Raw genomic sequence first — 19,694 nt, forward strand, 5'->3', positions numbered from 1 at the left:
ACATTTTTTTTTTCAAAGGAAACTGTGGTAGTGCTGTAGAAAAGTCATAATAAATTCTTTCTGAAGATTTCAGGGACAGCTTTCAGAAAATCTGTAATCAGCTTTTAGTGGGGCACATCTAACATGAAGGAATTGTCCAAACACCCGCTTCAATCTTTCAGCAGTTATGGCTCAGTTCACACTGACGTCATAACGGCTATAAAAGTGGAAATTTATGATGAATCCATTATAGTCTCTTTAGTTAGCAATCCTGACAAATACCATTAACCATAATAGATTAATTTTTTAACTTCCGTTCAACACACTTTCTGTATTCTGGACTGTAATAAGCAGTGTCGGACTGGAGCGCCAAGGGCCCACAAGTAATATGGACTTTGCGGGCCCACTGTTCAGATATATGCAAATGTTAATACCCTATGCACAAATGTACCTATGCTTCTATATAATAATAATCCGGCAGTTTGTAAAATGAATGATGAGATGTTGTAACAAACCTGGCGGCGTACTTGCATAGTGCACCATCTCCCACTATGCAAGATCGCAAACTTAATCTTCAGTCCAGTCTGCCAGCCTGGCTTCTGTTTATGCTGTCTGCTTGTCCCTGTCCTGACTGCTTATCGCGGCGGCCCGGTTACTTCCTGTTTTTTGTAGCTGCTGCGGGCACACCCCTAATGCGTCCTCAGACTATTGCTGTCTGTCACTGGATATTTAAACCAGCTCCACCTTGAAGCTGGTGCCTGAGCAACTCTTACCCTCAGAGAGCTTCTTGCCTCTGATGTGCCAGGTCCCGTTCTGATTTTCCTGCCTGTCCGCCTTCCTGGAGGCTGTATTCCCAAGCCTGTCTGAACACGCTCCTAGCCTGTTCGTCCCGCCTTCTGGGGGCCGCATACCCAGACCTGTTATCTGTGTCTTCTAGCCTGTTTGTCCGCCATTCTGGGGGCCGCATACCCAGACTCGCTCCTCTATCTCGCTGCAGTGTCAGTTCCTGTCTGAACACTCAGTTCCTGTCTGAACACTCTCCTAGCCTGTTTGTTTCTGTGTCCGTACCTTCCCTTTTCCTGCAGTCTCTGAACCTGCACCTAACTCCCACTCGATGTCTCTGTACTTCTGTTGTGAGTTTAGAGTCCACTCGTTACTTCATTGCAAGTACCTTGTGTGTATCTGGTTCTGCCTGTCCCTTCCTTTCTGTTCCATGTGAACAGAGCCCTGTCCTCTCTGATCTGCCTGGCTCACCGCTCCGGCGGTTCCTGCCTGCTCTGCCTTGCTCACTGCTCCGGCGGTTCCTGCCTGCTCTGCCTCGCTCACCGCTCCGGCGGTTCCTGCCTGCTCTGCCTTGTTCACCACTCCGGCGGTTCCTGCCTGATCTGCCTTGCTCACTGCTCCGGCGGTTACTGCCTGCTCTGCCTTGCTCTCCGCTCCGGCAGTTCCTCCCTGATCTGCCTTGCTCACCGCTCCGGCGGTTACTGCCTGCTTTGCCTTGCTCACCGCTCTGGCGGATTCGCTCTGCTCTGCATTGCTCACCGCTCCGGCGGTTCCTCTCTGCTCTGCCTTGCTCACCGCTCCGACGGTTCCTCTCTGCTCTGCCTTGTTCACCGCTCCGGCGGTCCCTCCCTGCTCTGCCTTGCTCACCGCTCCGGCGGTCCCCTTCTGCTCTGCCTTGCTCACCGCTCCGGCAGTTCCTCTCTGCTCTGCCTTGCTCACCGCTCCGGCGGTTCCTCTCTGCTCTGCCTTGCTCACCGCTCCGGCGGTTTCGCCCTGCTCTGCTTGCTCACCGCTCCGGCGGTATCTGTCTGCTCAGTCTTGCCCACCGCTAAAGCAGTTCCTCTCTGCTGGTTGTCTACCACATCTGCGGTTCTGTTCCTGAGTCTCAGTCTGTACTGGACCCTATCCAGTCTGCACGCCAGCCGTGCTTGTCAGTACCTCCCTGTCTGCATACCAGCCGTGCTTGCCAGTACCTCCCCGTCTGTACACCAGCCGTGCCTACCTATACCCACCAGTCTGTGTGCCAGCCTAACCTGCCTGTTCCTGTATTCCTCGGTGTGGGTCAACAGCCGTGTCCGAGGTCTGACCTGGAGTAGCACCTGGTCCCTCTGCTCGGTTCGTCCCTGGTGCACGGCGTCGTTAGCCGTCGTGCAACCTTGGTCGGATCGGGTGGATACTTAGTTACGCCCCTCCAGGCACTCTCCGGTTCATGGCATAGTGGAATCACTAAATCACGCACACGCCAGTCAGTCCGGGCATGTGCATAACAGATGTTAGCTTTGTCTGAATATAGTGAATCAAGTGTACTGTGCCAACTACAACTCAAATAGGGGATTGGTGTCCTACTCCTGCAGAGGGGCCTAACGGGGACTACACCGGTTCTCCTGTGAGCCAGTCTGAGCCTGGTAATAAGCAATAGCGAAGAACATTGAACGTATGAACAGAGCCTTAGGTGAGGGTTAGAGTAATCACTTAAATGGAGATCATTCTTGTACATCAGACTTAATAAGGGTATGTTCCCATCTCCCCATAAGTGCTGGAATCCTCAGGACCAATGCATCATAAAAAGTGCAGCAAAATCAGTGGCAAAACTCTGAGAAATACATATGAAGAATACGATAAAAAACGGACATGCTGCAGTTTTAGGAATCTTACATCTCTTCTAAATGCATTTCTACCAAAATAAGTTCAATATAACAGCAGGAAATAGGGAATGAATATTTTAAATCTTGCCCCTCTTTCGCCCTCACTGAAGATGCAGCTCTGTCTCGGGCTGAAGGCTGAGTAAACAGTTTCTCGCTATGTGCAGCCATTAATAAAGCTGTAGCCATTGTACAGTGTATCCTTAGAGACCAGACATGTCTCTGCTGATCATCTCAGGTGGATGGCATTGTGCTGACAGTTGCCAACAGGCCTTCATATTACTCTCTTGGAAAAGAAAGAGGTGGAGAACATTTTTAAACCCTTAATGACCAGGTCTAAAGGGGCCTTAATGACCACCTTTTTTTCTTGTTTTTGCCTCTCCATAATCTAGTAGCAATAACTTTTTTTTTTTACTGACGTGGTCATGCTTTATGCAGCAGATATTGTAATTTTTTTACAGGGATGTTTTGGTGCACATATAGATTACTGGTGGTAATTAAAATTATTTTTGTGATGCAAATATAGATGAAAAAAAGCTATTTTTGGTCTTGCTTTTTATTATTCTGTTGTTTTTTTTGTTACTGTTCATGTCCATTTCATTTAAAATAAGCTCTGGAGGCAGATTCTCAGGGAGATCTATGTCCGGCCCATAGATCTTAACAGCTCATTTACATATAATAAAACCATGGATAATCACAGATATCAAGATATCATTTTATTCAGCTTCCTATAACCTACATGCCCATGACGGTTTAGGATGGCTGATCCTACTGACAGATTCTCTTTAAAGATTCAGACTTTTACTTCTATAGTACAGTGGGGAAAAAAGTATTTAGTCAGCCACCAATTGTGCAAGTTCTCCCACTTAAAAAGATGAGAGAGGCCTGTAATTGACATCATAGGTAGACCTCAACTATGAGAGACAAAATGAGAAAACAAATCCTGAAAATCACATTGTCTGATTTGGAAAGATTTTTTTTTAAATTTTGGTGGAAAATAAGTATTTGGTCAATTACAAAAGTTCATCTCAATACTTTGTTATATATCTTTTGTCGGCAATGACAGAGGTCAAGCGTTTTCTGTAAATTTTCGCAAGGTTGGCACACACTGTTGCTGGTATGTTGGCCCATTCCTCCATGCACATCTCCTCTAGAGCAGTGATGTTTTGGGGCTGTTGCTGGGCAACACGGACTTTCAACTCCCTCCAAAGGTTTTCTATAGGGTTTAGATCTGGAGACTGGCTAGGCCACTCCAGGACCTTGAAATGCTTCTCACGAAGCCACTCCCACGTTGCACTGGTGGTGTGCTTGGGATCATTGTCATGCTGAAAGACCCAGCCATGTTTCATCTTCAATGCCCTTGCTGATGTAAGGAGGTTTGCACTCAAAATCTCACGATACATGGGCCCCATTCATTCTTTGATGTACACGGATCAGTCGTCCTGGTCCCTTGGCAGAGAAACAGCCCCAAAGCATGATGTTGCCACCCCCATGCTTCACATTAGGTATGGTGTTCTTTGGATGCAACACAGCATTCTTTCTCCTCCAAACACGCTGAGTTGTGTTTCTACCAAACAGTTCTACTTTGGTTCCATCTGACCATATGACATTCTCCCAATACTCTTCTGGATCATCCAAATGCTCTCTAGCAAACTTCAGACGGGCCCGGACATGTAATGGCTTAAGCAGGGGGACACGTCTGGCACTGCAGGATCTAAGTCCCTAGCGGAGTAGTGTGTTACTGATGGTAGCCCGTGTAACGTTGGTCCCAGCTGTCTGCAGGTCATTCACTAGGTCCTCCCGTGTGGTTTTGGGATTTTTGATCACCGTTCTTGAGATCATTTTGACCCCACGGGGTGAGATCTTGTGTGGAGCCCAAGATCGAGGGAGATTATCTGTGGTCTTGTATGTCTTCCATTTTCTAATTATTGCTCCCACAGTTGATTTCTTCACACCAAGCTGCTTGCATATTGCAGATTCAGTCTTCCCAGCCTGGTGCAGGTCTGCAATTTTGCTTCTGGTGTCCTTCGACAGCCCTTTGGTCTTCACCATAGTATAGTTTGGAGTGTGACTGTTTGAGGTTGCGGACAGGTGTCTTTTATACTGATAACAAGTTCAAACACGTGCCAGTACTACACGTAATGAGTGGAGGACAGAGGAGCCTCTTAAAGAAGAAGTTACAGGTCTGGGAGAGCCAGAAATCTTGCTTGTTTGTAATTGACCAAATACTTATCTTCCACCAAAATTTGAAAAAAAATTCTTTCCAAATCAGACACTGTGATTTTCAGGATTTGTTTTCTCATTTTGTCTCTCATAGTTGAGGTCTACCTATGATGTCAATTACAGGCCTCTCTCATCTTTTTAAGTGGGAGAACTTGTACAATTGATGGCTGACTAAATACTTTTTTGCCCCACTGTATGTATCTCCAATAGGTGGAAATACAGAGACATCTTTCTTCTTTCTGGTGAAGAGCTATATTTTGCATACCTTTTTTCCACTATGTCGTCAAAAGACCACATAGGGGTTTAGTAACATGTTAGCCACTTGAAACAAGATTATTGCTCTCAGTGAAAGAAATAAAATACACTGCTCAAAAAAATAAAGCGAACACTAAAACAACAGAATATAACTCCAAGTGAATCAAACTTCTGTGAAATCAAACTGTCCACTTAGGAAGCAACACTGATTGACAATCAATTTCACATGCTGTTGTGCAGATGGAATAGACAATAGATGGAAATTATTGGCAATTATCAAGATACTCTCAATAAAGGAGTGGTTCTGCAGGTGGGGACCCACAGACCACATCTCAGTACCATTGCTTTCTGGCTGATGTTTTGGTCACTTTTGAATGTTGGTTGTGCTTTCACACTCGTGGTAGCATGAGACGAACTCTACAACCCACAGAAGTTGCTCAGGTAGTGCAGCTCATCCAGGATGGCACATCAATGCAAGCTGTGGCAAGAAGGTTTGCTGTGTCTGTCAGCGTAGTGTCGAGAGGCTGGAGGCGCTACCAGGAGACAGGCCAGTACACCAGGAGACGTGGAGGGGGCCGTAGGAGGGCAACAACGCAGCAGCAGAACCGCCACCTCCGCCTATGTGCAAGGAGGAACAGGAGGAGCACTGCCAGAGCCCTGCAAAATGACCTCCAGCAGGCCACAAATGTGCATGTGTTTGCACAAACGGTTAGAAACCGACTCCATGAGGGTGGTATGAGGGCCCGACGTCAACAGATGGGGGTTGTGCTCACAGCCCAACACTGTGCAGGACGCTTGGCATTTGCCACAGAACACCAGGATTGGAAAAGTCGCCACTGGCGCCCTGTGCTCTTCACAGATGAAAGCAGGTTTACACTGAGCACATTTGACAGACGTGACAGAATCTGGAGACGCCGTGGAGAGCGATCTGCTGCCTGCAGCATCCTTCACCATGACCGGTTTGGCAGTGGGTCAGTAACGGTGTGGGGTGGCATTTCTTTGGAGGGCCGCACAGCCCTCCATGTGCTCTCCAGAGGTAGCCTGACTGCCATTAGGTACCGAGATGAGATCCTCAGACCCCTTGTGAGACCATATGCTGGTGCTTTTGGCCCTGGGTTCGTCCTAATGCAGGACAATGCCAGACCTCATATGGCTGGAGTGTGTCAGCAGTTCCTGCAAGATGAAGGCATTGAAGCTATACACTGGCCCGTCCGTTCCCCAGACCTAAATCCGACTGAGCACATCTGGGACATCATGTCTTGCTCCATCCACCAACGTCACCACAGACTGTCCAGGAGTTGGCAGATGCTTTAGTCTGGGTCCGGGAGGAGATCCCACAGGAGACCATCCGCAACCTCATCAGGAGCATGCCCAGGAGTTGTAGGCTCAAACGGGCACCTGGAGGCCACACACAATACTGAGCCTCATTTTGACTTGTTTTAAGGACATTACATCAAAGTTGGATCAGCTTGTAGTGTATTTTTCCACTTTAATTTTGGGGGTGGCTCCAAATCCAGGCCTCCATTGGTTAATAAATTTGATTTCCATTGATGATTTTTGTGTGATTTTGTTGTCAGCACATTCAACTTTGTACAGAACAAAGTATTCAATGAGAATATTTCATTCATTCAGATCTTGGATGTGTTATTTAGGTGTGCCCTATATATTTTGGAGTAGTGTATAAGTTGCATATCATATTGTATATATGTACATTTTTGTTAGCCATTAAATGGTGCCATATCTACAAGATTACTATTTTTTTTTACTACTTCACATGGAGCATTATCTGGTTTGCAAGGCTGCTTATATCACATGGTGGTTTCTGAGAGGAGAAACAGCACTAACCAAAACATCAACATGAGATGGATGGTGTGGGTCTTCTGACTGTGTCTAACAGCAAGGCCTGGTAAAAGGCTCTCTGTGTAACCCTATTAGAGGGAATCTGTCAGCAGGTTTTTGCTTTTTAATCTTAGAGCAGCAGGAGGTAGGGACAGAGAGCCTGATTCCAGGGATGTCATTTATTAGGCTGTGTGCTGTAGTTTCAATTAAATCAGTGTTTTATCAGCAAGAGATTATCACAGTTGGACTAGGTGTCATGTGCAGACCAGTGCAGCTAATCTGTGTAGCCCCGCCCCCACCACTGATTGGCAGATTCCTGACAATGTACAGTGTACACAGAAAGCTGCCAATCAGGGGTGTGGGCGTTGTTATACAGACTTTAACATTCTGACCACTGCTACACCTACAACAGAAAAAAACTGAGATTCTATCAAAGCTGCAGCAACTGCAATCCAGCAAGTGATATATCACTGGAATCGGTCTCTCTACCCCTACATCATGCTGTTCTCATATTACACAGCAAAAACCTGCTAACAAATTCCCTTTAATAGAGCCAATTCGGAAAACTAAAAACAGGACAGGTCTAAATTACAAATTTCTGAGCTTAAAAGAAACTAAGGCTTCAGAGTTGCTGCGTTGGAGCATGATAAACGGGGAACATTTGAATCCCAGGAGGCTTCTAGTTAGTTTCCATCTCATGTCTGCTGATTCATAAATACATGTAAAACTGTACTGCTGCAATAAGGGGGAATCTTACAACTGTATAATATATTAAATTCCAAAAATTCACACATTTATCTTAGGTTATGAAGACAAACCTTAATGTTGTTCAGGTTGACATCAACAAGGAAAGGATCATTAGCTTTTATCCTCTGTAAGCTCTCTTCCACATTAGTCGGGTTTGGGGGATCTTCAAAAGTAGGTTTTACCTTTTCAGCTTTCACAACATCTTCAATGGAAGGTCATTAATGGAAATAGATGGGCAGGTTAGCTAATGTCCTGACTGGAACTAATCACATCACTTGATCTATGACATTTAGCAGTTGGGAGCTTCTAGCAAGAGATGAACATGAAGACTAAGGCCGCACAGTGTGGTTATGCCACTGGTAAAACCATATACAATCATGTTATGGCAGTGCGCTTCCCCAAACTTAATAAAACAATTTGATCAACATGGAAAATTTCTTTCTATATTTTTTTTTTTAACTTCATTTATATGGTCTAAATACAACACCCACATAGATCAGGTGTCCTGTCTGTAACATCAGCAATGAAAATGACAGTAATTCACCAGCGTCTTGTCTGATAATAGAAGGATTGTACACTACATTATATATTCTTACTTCTAAGTTCGGGTCTATCTGATCCATCTTCATTTCTCTGTGGTCTGCTGGAAAAATGCTGCACCCCTAAGACAGCTGAAAAAAATGAAGAGCAGAATACAGACATGAGATAAGACCACGGCCTTGTGATTGAACAAGCTAGCACAAGAAAAAGGCATACATAGGTGTATTATGTATGATTAACCTACATGATGTTGTTTAGAATGAAGGAATTTCTTCCTCAGCATGTTCCACCCGTAATACATAATAGATTTTTTGTTTTGCTTCATATTTGTCATAACTTGCTACTTTTTAAGAAAACATTACTGAGAAATTGCTGAAGAACAATTTCCTGTACTTTAATAGTGCAGTACAGGTTAAAGGGAATCTGTCAGTAGGTTCAAACCCTCCTAAGCCGTCTATATGGGCATGTAGGTCATAGGAAGCTGAATAACATGATATCTCGATATCTGTGATCCAGTGTCTTATTCCAGAGAAAATCCACGTTTTTCTTAATATGTCTGTTCCAGACTATGGGGAGGACCCTGATCTCCCCGAGAATCTGCCCCAAGAACTTATTTTAAATGAAATTAAGCATTACCTGTGTGAGACATGTGGAGACTGACAGTCTGCTCTCATACTCTACATGTCTCACACTGGTAAATTCCTCTTTCATGTAAAATAATCTCTGGAGGCAGATTCTCATGCAGATCAGTGTCCGGCCCATAGCCCTGAACAACTTATTTACATATTAGAAAAACTTGGATATTTCTGGAATAAGACATCGGATTGGAGATATCAAGGTATTATTTTATTCATCTTCCTATGACCTACATGCCCATATTTACATCTTTGGGGGGTTGATCCTACTGACAGATTCCCTTTAACTATATAAGAATCATTGTATGAACAGCTGGATATGTCCCAAATTACAATACTGGCCAAAAAACATCAGATTGCACGTTAGCTCTCAATTACACCTTGTTTGATTTGGACACTCATTATAAGACTACATATGAACACCATATTCCAATTCTCTAGACACCAAGACATAATGATGTTGCACACGTTCTGCATGACACACGTGAGGCTTCTGCTGCCGACATCCTCAGTGCCTCTTACACTTTCTAAGCCCCCTGATGTCATGACCGCAATGGTGAAGGCAGAGCAGCAGCCTACGTCTGAGTGTCCGACTCCTGTGGGCGTACACTCCCGAAAAAAGTGCACGGCAGAGCTCACGTTCACTCTGTCGTCACCATTGCGGTCTATGGCCCCCGTCACAGCATATGTCCAGACCCCGTTTTGCGGGGAATTTTAGGAAGTATGCCCCGAAGGGAACACAGAATGCATTGTGAAAGCACCCTTCCATAATTAAAGAACCTAATACTCCATGTTAGATTTTGGAGCACATACTACCTGTAACATCCCTGGAGGCGTGCTTGCATGGTGCACCACCTCCCACCATGAAAGACCGCAATCTTACCTGTCAGTCCATGCTGCACTCTTTGCTCTAGCACCTGCTGTGTCCATGTCTCTTATCTGATTGCTTAGGGCGTCGGCACAGCTTTCTGCTTGTTTCTTATAGCTACAGTGTGCATAGTCCTAATGCGTCCCCAGCCTATTGCTGTGAGTCACTGGATACTTAAACCCCATCCACCCAGTGGGAGGTGCCTGAGCAACACTTTCACTCAGTTTGTCTTTTGCAACTGAGGTGCCAGGTCTGTCCGCCACCCTGGAGGCTGAGTACCCAGGGCCTTTTCCTGTACCTGTGACTTCTAGTCTGTTTCCGCCACCCTGGGGGCCGAGTAGCCAGGGCCGCTACCTGTATCTCTGACTTCCAGTCTGTTTCCGCCACCCTGGGTGCTTAGTACCCAGGGCTTTTTCCTGTACCTGTGACTTCTAGTCTGTTTCCGCCACCCTGGGGGCCGAATACCCAGGGCCGCTACTTGTATCTCTGACTTATAGTCTGTTTCCGCACCCTGGGGGCTGACTTCCCAGGCTCGTTCCTGTATCTTGTTCCCGGTTCAGTTACTGTCTGAACAGTGTCCTAGCCCGTTACTTGTTTCTCTCTATGTCCGTACCTTCCCTTTGCCTGCAGTGTCTGAACCTGCACCTAACTCCAACTCGTTGTCTCTGTACTTCTGTTTGTGAGTTTTGTGTCCACTCGCTACTTCATTGTAAGTACCTTGTGTGTATCTGGTTCTGCTTATCCCCTTTCCCTGCCTCCGTATCTACCTCCTGTGTTCTAACCATCTTCCTGTATTTTCCAGTCTGTTCCATGTGAACAGAGCCCTGTCCTGTCTGCCTTCACCTTCTGCTCTGTTCTGCTCTGCTTGTTTACCGCACCTGCGGTTTTGCTCCGCTCTGCTTGTTCTCCGCACCTGAGGATTTGCTCCACTCTGCTTGTTCACCGCTCCTGCGGTTTTGCTCTGCTAGTCCAACGCACCTGCGGCTCTGTTCCTGTATCCCAGTCTGTACTGGTCCCTATCCAGCCTGCGTTCATACCTGCCAGTATCTGCCGGTCAGCATTCCAGCCGTGCCTGTCAGCACCCGCCTGTATGCATACCAGCCGCGCCTGCCAGTACCCACCTGCCTACATACCAGCCGTGCCTGCCAGTACCCACGTGTCTGCATACCAGCTAACCTACCTGTTCCTGCATTCCCCGGTGTGGGTCAACAGCTGTGACCTGGGTCTGACCTGGACTATCACCTGGTCCCTCTGCTCGGTTCCTCCCTGGTTCATGGAGTCGACTGAGACGCCGTGCGACCTTGGTCGCACCGGGTTGATACTTAGTTACGCCCCTCCAGGCACTCCTCGGTTCATGGAACAGTGGGATCACTAATCACGCTCACGCCAGTCAGTCCGGGCGCGAGCGTAACACTACCTCTCCAGTGCTGATATTAGTTAGAGAGAAAAGTTCTATACTCTAATATATAGTAGATTGGGTACAGACATTACACTGTGTTCCAAATTATTATGCAAATAATATTTTCTCAGATTTTCCCAAATTACCTATATGAATTGCAGTCATTGTAATTTTCCAGTCAAATAACTATTAGAGTACAATTGAAAGGTTTTTGTACGAACTGCCTATGATAACAGTATATTTTTTAAAAAATAAAAAACTCAAACTGCATTCAAAATGCATGTTCCAAATTATTATGCACAGCAGAGTTTTCAACCTTTTCATTTTAATAAAGAACAAAAAAATGTTCATTTTTGAAATTATAAGCATTAGCAGGTTATTACAAGCTGAAATCAAACAGTTTTCAACTCAAAACTTTATTCTAGGTGATGTTACATTTGCACATAGGACCCCTTGTTCGAAAGGAGCTTCTGAACTCTCTTGTCCATTGAATTTGTCAGGTTTTGGATGGTTTCTGCTTCAATTGTTTTGCATGAGGACAGAATACCCTCCCAGAGCTGTTGCTTAGATGTGAACTGCCTCCCGCCATCATAGACACTCCTTTTGATGATGCTCCAGAGGTTCTCAATGGGGTTGAGGTCAGGGGAGCATGGGTGCCACACCATAAGTTTGTCCCCTTTTATGCCCATAGCAGCCAGAGATGCAGATGTGTTATGTGCAGCATGAGACGGGGCATTATCATGCATGAAAATGATCTTGCTGTGGAATGCACGGTTCTTCTTCTTGAAACATGGAAGGAAGTGCTGTTTGAGAAACTCAACATACATTATGGAGTTCATCTTTACCCCTTCAGGGATCCTAAAAGGGCCGACAATCTCTCTCCCCATGATTCCAGCCCAAAACATTACTCCACCTCCTCCTTGTTAGCGCCGTAGCCGTGTTTGCATGGGGTGTCCATCAACCAGCCATCCTCCACTCCATCCATCTGGACCATCGAGATCATTTCATGCATGATAATGCCCCGTCTCATGCTGCACATAACACATCTGCATCTCTGGCTGCTATGGGCATAAAAGGGGACAAACTTATGGTGTGGCACCCATGCTCCCCTGACCTCAACCCCATTGAGAACCTCTGGAGCATCATCAAAAGGAGTGTCTATGATGGCGGGAGGCAGTTCACATCTAAGCAACAGCTCTGGGAGGGTATTCTGTCCTCATGCAAAACAATTAAAGCAGAAACCATCCAAAACCTGATAAATTCAATGGACGAGAGAGTTCAGAAGCTCCTTTCGAACAAGGGGTCCTATGTGCAAATGTAACATCACCTAGAATAAAGTTTTGAGTTGAAAACTGTTTGATTTCAGTTTGTAATAACCTGCTAATGCTTATAATTTCAAAAATGACCATTTTTTTGTTCATTATTAAAATGAAAAGGTTGAAAACTCTGCTGTGCATAATAATTTGGAACATGCATTTTGAGTGCAGTTTGAGTGTTTTATTTTTTTTTTTTTAAATATACTGTTATCATAGGCAGTTTGTACAAAAACCTTTCAATTGTACTCTAATAGTTATTTGACTGGAAAATTACAATGACGGCAATTCATATAGGTAATTTGGGAAAATCTGAGAAAATATTATTTGCATAATAATTTGGAACACAGTGTAGTTTATATGCAGTTATTTCTGCTACTTACTCGCAAGGTCACTCAGTTCTGTGTCTGTGGCACTTGCAAGAGCTTCTTCCAGCTCAGGCTCCAAGGTTACCTGCTCCTCTGGTTCCCGCTCCAGAGGCATATGCTTGGGAACAAATACCTTGCCTGCAGGAAAACAAAATAATATATTCAGTTTTGCACTTCCGAGCAGCTACATAAATTGTTACATTCACCATATAAAACCACATAGTACTGCACTAAAACATGCAGCCTAAGTAAATATATTGCTAAAGGTGCTATTAACATGAAATTCTCACCAAATGTCGGTTAACAAGCATATTAAAAACATTATTCCCATTATTGGGGAGTGGGTCTCCCATAGTCTTTGCCTATGCCTTCCAAGCAAAAGCTGCCAAAAATTAGGACGGAGGAACTTGCAATGCCCCTTACAAGAGCCATGCAGTACAGCATATTAAAAACATTATTCCCATTATTGGGGAGTGGGTCTCCCATAGTCTTTGCCTATGCCTTCCAAGCAAAAGCTGCCAAAAATTAGGACGGAGGAACTTGTAATGCCCCTTACAAGAGCCATGCAGTACAGCATATTACAAACATAAGTCCCATTATTGGGGAGTGGGTGTCCCATAGTATTTGCCTATGCCTTCCAAGCAAAAGCAGCCAAAAATTAGGACGGAGGAACTTGCAATGCTGGCAACACGGACCACGGTCACCCTGGTGGTATAGTGGTGGTGGAGGCTGAGGATAAGGAGAAGAGCAAAAAACAGCCGAAATGAGGAAGCGTATACCCATGTGTGGGTGTGAAGAGGTGCATGGGAATACACCTCCCGAAATAACACAGGGGATTTGACTTTATGTTACTCTGCTGTCATTTGGTGGTGATGAGAAGTCTGGCCCAATCCAGCCCTTATTCATTTTGATAAGGGTCAGCTTGTCAGCATTGTCAGTTGACAGGCGAGTGCGCTTATCAGTTATAATTCCCACAGCGGCACTAAAAACACGCTCCGATAACACGCTAGCGGCAGGGCTGGCCAGGACCTCAAAGGCATACAGAGCGAGTTCATTCCAAGTGTCCAGCTTGGATACCCAATAATTAAAAGGCACAGAGGAATCACCATCTTTTGAAACTTTCCACTCCTTGTGAGAGTACCCCGTGCCTCAGGGCCTGTAAGCTGGGCGGGTCTCAGAAAACTGTCCCAGAACGTTGACAGTGTTTCCCTGCCTCTGCTGGATTGGAGTTGTGTCTCTCTCGCCTGTACGCCTTGGTTGGGCAACGAACTGTGACCTCTGCCGCTAGCATGTTCAGATGGGAATTTTTTTAACAGTTTTGCAGCAAGTGCCTTCTGGTACTGCCCCATTTTTGTAGACCTCTCCACCTCAGGAATAAGAGAGTGAAAGTTCTCCTTGTAGCGGGGGTCTAAAAGTGTCACCAACCAGTAATGACTGTCACCCAACATTTTGACAACGCAAGGGTCATGGTTAAGGCAGCGTAACATAAAGTCAGCCATGCGTGCCAGACTGGTAACGGGCAAGACTTCAGTGTCCTCACCAAGATGACGACTGACCATGCTCTCCTCCTCCTCCTCCTCCCCCCTGTCCTCAGGCCATCCACGCTGAACCAACAGTATGACAGCTGTACAGTTACTACCGACTACAGCGCATGATACCAGCTCCTGTTCTTCCTCCTCTTCCTCCTCCTCTCCCTCACTGTCCCCCAATGCACGTTGGGATGAGATGAGGCTGGGCTGTGTGTAATTGCCCGCTACGGCTTCTTGATCCATCTCATCATACTCTGGCTGCAATGCCTCCTCTTTAATTCTCTGTAGAGAGCGTTGCAAAAGACAGACAAGTGGGATGCTGACGCTATCTTGGTGGACTCCTCAAAGTTTGTCAGGATGGTACATATGTCAGACATTCAGGTCCACTCCTGAGGTCTTATGTGTGGAGTCTGACCTGAATATCGACGGCCTTGTTGCAGCTGGTACTCCACAACTGCTCTCTCTGCTCACAAATCCTTTGCAACATGTGGAGGGTAGAGTTCCAACATGTGGGGAAATCACACACCAGTCGGTGTGCCGGAAGCTGCAAACGCTTCTGTAACACAGCAAGGGCAGCGGAAGCTGTAGCCGACTTCCGAAAATGAGCTGACAGGCGGCGTACTTTGACGAGCAGATCTGGCAACTCAGGGTACGATTTAAGAAACTGCTGAACCATGAGGTTAAGCACATGAGCCAGGCATGGTACGTGTGTGATCTTGCCTCACCTCAGAGCCGCCACCAGGTTACGGCCATTGTCACACACGACCATGCCTGGATGTAGGTTCAGCGGTCTCAGCCACAGATCTGCCTGCTCTTTCACAGCTGTCCACAACTCACAAGCAGTGTGAGGTTTATCACCTAAGCTTATGAGTTTCAGCACAGCCTGTTGCCACTTGGCTGAGGCAGTACTGCAGTGCTTCCAGCTTGTAACTGATGTGGTGATATCTGAGATGGAGGCTGAACATGAGGAGATGGAGGAGGATGATGCGCAGGAACTGTACACTGTGGGGGCAACTCTGACTGACATAGGGCCCGCAATCCTCTGTGTGGGGAGGATGTGTTCCGTCCCAAGGTCCGACTGGGTCCCTGCTTCCACTATGTTTACCCATTGTGCCGTCAGCGAGATGTACCGTCCTTGGCCACAAGCACTTGTCCACATGTCCGTTGTCAGGTGGACTCTCCCAGTAACTGCGCTGTTGAGGGCACGGCAGATGTTTTGGGACACGTGCTTGTGTAGTTCGGGGATGGCACACCGGGCAAAATAGTGTCAGCTGGGGACCGAGTACCGAGGGACAGCCACCGCCATAAGGTTTGCGGAAGGATTCCATCTCCACCAGCCCAAAAGGCAGCATTTCCAACGCAAGCAGTCGTGAAATGTGCGAATTTAGGACTGTGGCCTGTGGGGCGTTGGCTGCGAATTTGCGCTTTCGTTCAAGGGTCTGGGATATGGACAACTGAACGCTGTGGTGGGACGTGGATGCTGTTTCTTGAGAAACTGCCAGAACAATTGAAGACTGAGAGGAGGGGGCATCTTTGCATGCAGTATGGAGAGGGGATTGCCTTGCACGCACAACAGGGGGTTCTCTTATACGCACAACAGCGGAAGAAGCAGTGGTGACACCCGCTGACACTGGTCATGGACCCTGGGGTTCGCCCCACAAAGTCGGGTGCTTTGCTGACATGTGCCTGATCATGCTGGTGGTGGTCAGGCTGGTAGTTTTGTCACCCCTGCTGATGCTGGCCTGGCAGGTGGTACAAATCACCTTTTTGGGGTTATCAGCAGAGTCTTTAAAAAAATTCCAGACTCTGGAAGACCTACTGGTTGCACTGGCAACATTCCTCGTGTTGGTGTTACGGGGAACGGTTGCCCGCCTTCTGTCTGCGGCCACCACACTGCTTCTTCCTGCCTGTTGGAGTACTCTGCCTCCCTCCCCCTGTGTGCTTCTGCCCTTGCTCTGCGTGTCCTCCTGCCACGTTGGGTCAGTTACTAGATCATCCACCACTTCCTCCTCTTCCACTTGCGCACCACGGTCCTCCTCCTCACTTCGTGGCAATTGTGTCTCGTCATCGTCCACATCTTGTGACAAATTGCCAGCGTCGCCTTCCTGTGGCCGGGGCTGTTCAAATATTTGGCCATCGCTACATGGGATCTCCTCTTCCACCACTTCAAGTGGAGCAGGCGAGGGGCCCAAATATGGAAATGGACCAGTGAACAGCTCTTCAGTGTCCAACTGTGGGATCAGTTGCTGTCTGACGACACTCGGCATGGTGGGAGGAAGGAGCATCAGGGTGAGGAGGAGTATGCGGTCGAGACTCATGGCTACTAAGACTTGACCGTGTTGAAGACAGACCGGAGGTGGTGGTGCCCAGGTGACTGGAAGTATTATCTGCTATCCAATTAATAACCTGTTCACACTGATCAGTTGGCAATAGTGGTGTTGTTGTGTGCTTCGCTAGTAATTCGGTCAAGAACTGGAAGCGAGAAGATGTGGCTGTTGGTTGTGGCACATTTTCACCTTGGCCACGGCCCCGTCCTCTGCACGCACCATCACCAGAACGTCCAGTTCCACGTCCCTTGCCAAGCGCCTTGCCCATTGTAAATGAAGTAAAATAGCTTACACTCGCACTATCAATGGCATAAGGGTAATAAAAAGGAGATTAGAACCGTAGAAGAGGAAAACCACAGTTCTATTTCTCTGGCCTACACCAGAATCTTTTAAACAGATATATTTGTGTCTGAACAGTCAGCGAGACACTCAAACTGTTTTTTTTATGTAAAAAAGGCAAAAAGGTGGATTACATCCAGATTTGAACCGTGGAAGAGGAAAACCACAGTTCTAATTCTCTGGCCTACACCAGAATCTTTTAAACAGATACATTTGTGTCTGAACAGTCAGCGAGACACTCAAACTGTTTTTTTTTTACGTAAAAAAAGCAAAAAGGTAGATTACACCCAGATTTGAACAGTGGAAGAGGAAAACCACAGTTCTAGTTATCTGGCCGAATCCAGACTCTTTTAAACAGATATATTTGTGTGAACACTCACAGACACACTAAAAAATTTTTTTTCGGGGGGGGGGGAATACCAAAAGGTTAATAAGATGGGTATTTGTACAGTCTGACTGAGGGAAAAAAAAAAAGAGGATTTAGATGTAAAAAAAAGGATTTTTCCTGGCCCCTGAGACCTGGGGCTAAGTCTAGCAATTTGAGCAGCAGCAGCACACAGGACTGTAATGCAGTGTTTGTTGGTATAACCCAGGGGTCTCAAACACAGCTGGGCATATGGGCCGCACACGGAAAAACATTTAATATGGGGGGCCGCATTATTTGCATGACAAAGTGACATTTTTAGTGATACCATTTTATTTTCTATACACCTTTTGAACTGGTTCTCATCTTGCAGACATGGTCTCCCCTCCAGGTCCCCCATATTGCAGACATGGTCTCCCCTCCAGGTCCCCCATATTGCAGACATGGTCTCCCCTTCAGGTCCCCCATATTGCAGACATGGTCTCCACTCCAGGTCCCCCATATTGCAGACATGGTCTTCCCTCCAGGTCCCCCATATTGCAGACATGGTCTCCCCTCCAGATCCCCCATATTGCAGACACGGTCTCCCCTCCAGGTCCCACATATTGCAGACACGGTCTCCCCTTCAGGTCCCACATATTGCAGACACGGTCTCCCGTCCAGGTCCCCCATATTGCAGACATGGTCTCCCATCCAGGTCCCCCATATTGCAGACATGGTCCCCCATCCAGGTCCCCCATATTGCAGACATGGTCTCCCATCCAGGTCCCCCATCCAGCAGACATGGTCTCCCATCCAGGTCCCCCATATTGCAGACATGGTCTCCCATCCAGGTCCCCCATATTGCAGACATGGTCCCCCATCCAGGTCCCCCATATTGCAGACATGGCCTTCATATTGCAGACATGGTCCCCATGTTGCAGACATGGTCCCCCATCCAGGTCCCCAATATTGCAGACATGGTCCTCCATATTGCAGACATGGTCCCCCATCCAGGTCCCCCATATTGCAGACATGGTCCCCCATCCTGGTCCTTATATTGCAGACATGTCCCCCATCCAGGCCCCCCGCCCCATACTGCGCTCAGGGTCCCCGTCCCCCCCATACTGCGCTCAGGGTCCCCGTCCCCCCCATACTGCGTTCAGGGTCCCCGTCCTCCCCCCATACTGCGCTCAGGGTCCCCGTCCCCCCATACTGCGCTCAGGGTCCCTGTCCACCCCTATACTGCGCTCATGGTCCCCATCCCCCCATACTGCGCTCAGGGTTCCCGTCCCCCCCATACTGTGCTCAGGGTCCCCGTCCCTCCCCATACTGTGCTCAGGGTCCCCCCCCCCATACTGCGCTCAGGGTTCCCGTCCCCCCATACAGCGCTCAGGGTCCCCGTCCCCTCATACTGCGCTCAGGGTCCCCGTCCCCCCATACTGTGCTCAGGGTCCCCGTCCCTCCCCATACTGTGCTCAGGGCCCCCCCCCCCCCCCCCATACTGCGCTCAGGGTCCCCGTCCTCCCTATACTGCACTCAGGGTCCCTGTCCCCCCATACCGCGCTCAGTGTCCCCGCCCCCCCCATACTGCGCTCAGGGTCCCCGTCCTCCCCCATACTGCGCTCAGGGTCCCCATCCCCCCCATACAGCGCTCAGGGTCCCCGTCCCCCCATACAGCGCTCAGGGTCCCCATCCCCCCTATACAGCGTTCAGGGTCCCCTTCCTTTCCCCTATACTGAGCACAGGTCCCCTGTGCTGTATTTCACATGACAGAGAAAAAAAAAAAAGATTCTCACCTGTCCTCCACTCCCTCAGCGTCCTTTCAGCACCTGTGGCCCGCAGGCACAGACCCCGTAATGATCGCGGCTCTCTCCAGCAGCCGCGGACATCAGCGCTGTAATGCAGAGTATTGGCGCGCAGAGACCGGCTCTCAGCACAGCAATACCAGTGTCAGCCGCCGGCCTATCAGAGGCCAGCAGCTGACATCTGCGCATGGCAGTGACATCATACGCCGCTGCGCTGGGACGCAGAGGTCAGCTGCTGGCCTCTGATAGGCCGGCGGCTGACACTGGTATTGCTGTGCAGAGAGCTAGTCTCTGCGCGGCAATACACTGCATTACAGCGCTGATGTCCGCGGCTACTGGATGCCGTGATCGTTACGGGGTCTGTGGCTGCGGGCCGCAAGAAGCAGCCGGAGGGGCCGCGTGAGGCCCGTGGGCCGCGTGTTTCAGACCCCTGGTATAACCACTGCGTATCCTATACGGCCTGCCTGCCTGCCTGATATCTGGGATGGATATTAGTCCTCAGAAGGACTGTTTGTTTGATTTTGCAGGCTTTAGAGA

At 47.8% G+C, this 19,694-nt stretch overlaps 1 protein-coding gene across 2 annotated transcripts in view; it reads right to left on the reverse strand.

The window, feature by feature from the left end:
* The window catches only part of LOC141166394 (tropomodulin-2-like), a 95,810-nt gene that overhangs the window by 22,138 nt on the left and 53,978 nt on the right, over positions 1-19,694 (reverse strand). For both annotated transcript variants that reach the window (XM_073653040.1, XM_073653041.1), the window contains exons 4-6: positions 12,827-12,949; positions 8,285-8,359; positions 7,760-7,890 (exon numbers count right to left, since the gene is read on the reverse strand). In XM_073653040.1, the coding sequence (XP_073509141.1) occupies positions 7,760-7,890; positions 8,285-8,359; positions 12,827-12,949 (329 nt within the window). The remainder of the gene's footprint in view (positions 1-7,759; positions 7,891-8,284; positions 8,360-12,826; positions 12,950-19,694) is intronic.

This window comes from Phyllobates terribilis, unplaced genomic scaffold (assembly GCF_046119375.1).
Source record: "Phyllobates terribilis strain yellow unplaced genomic scaffold, ASM4611937v1 Scaffold_11__3_contigs__length_659146591, whole genome shotgun sequence".
NCBI classification, from domain to species: domain Eukaryota; kingdom Metazoa; phylum Chordata; class Amphibia; order Anura; family Dendrobatidae; genus Phyllobates; species Phyllobates terribilis.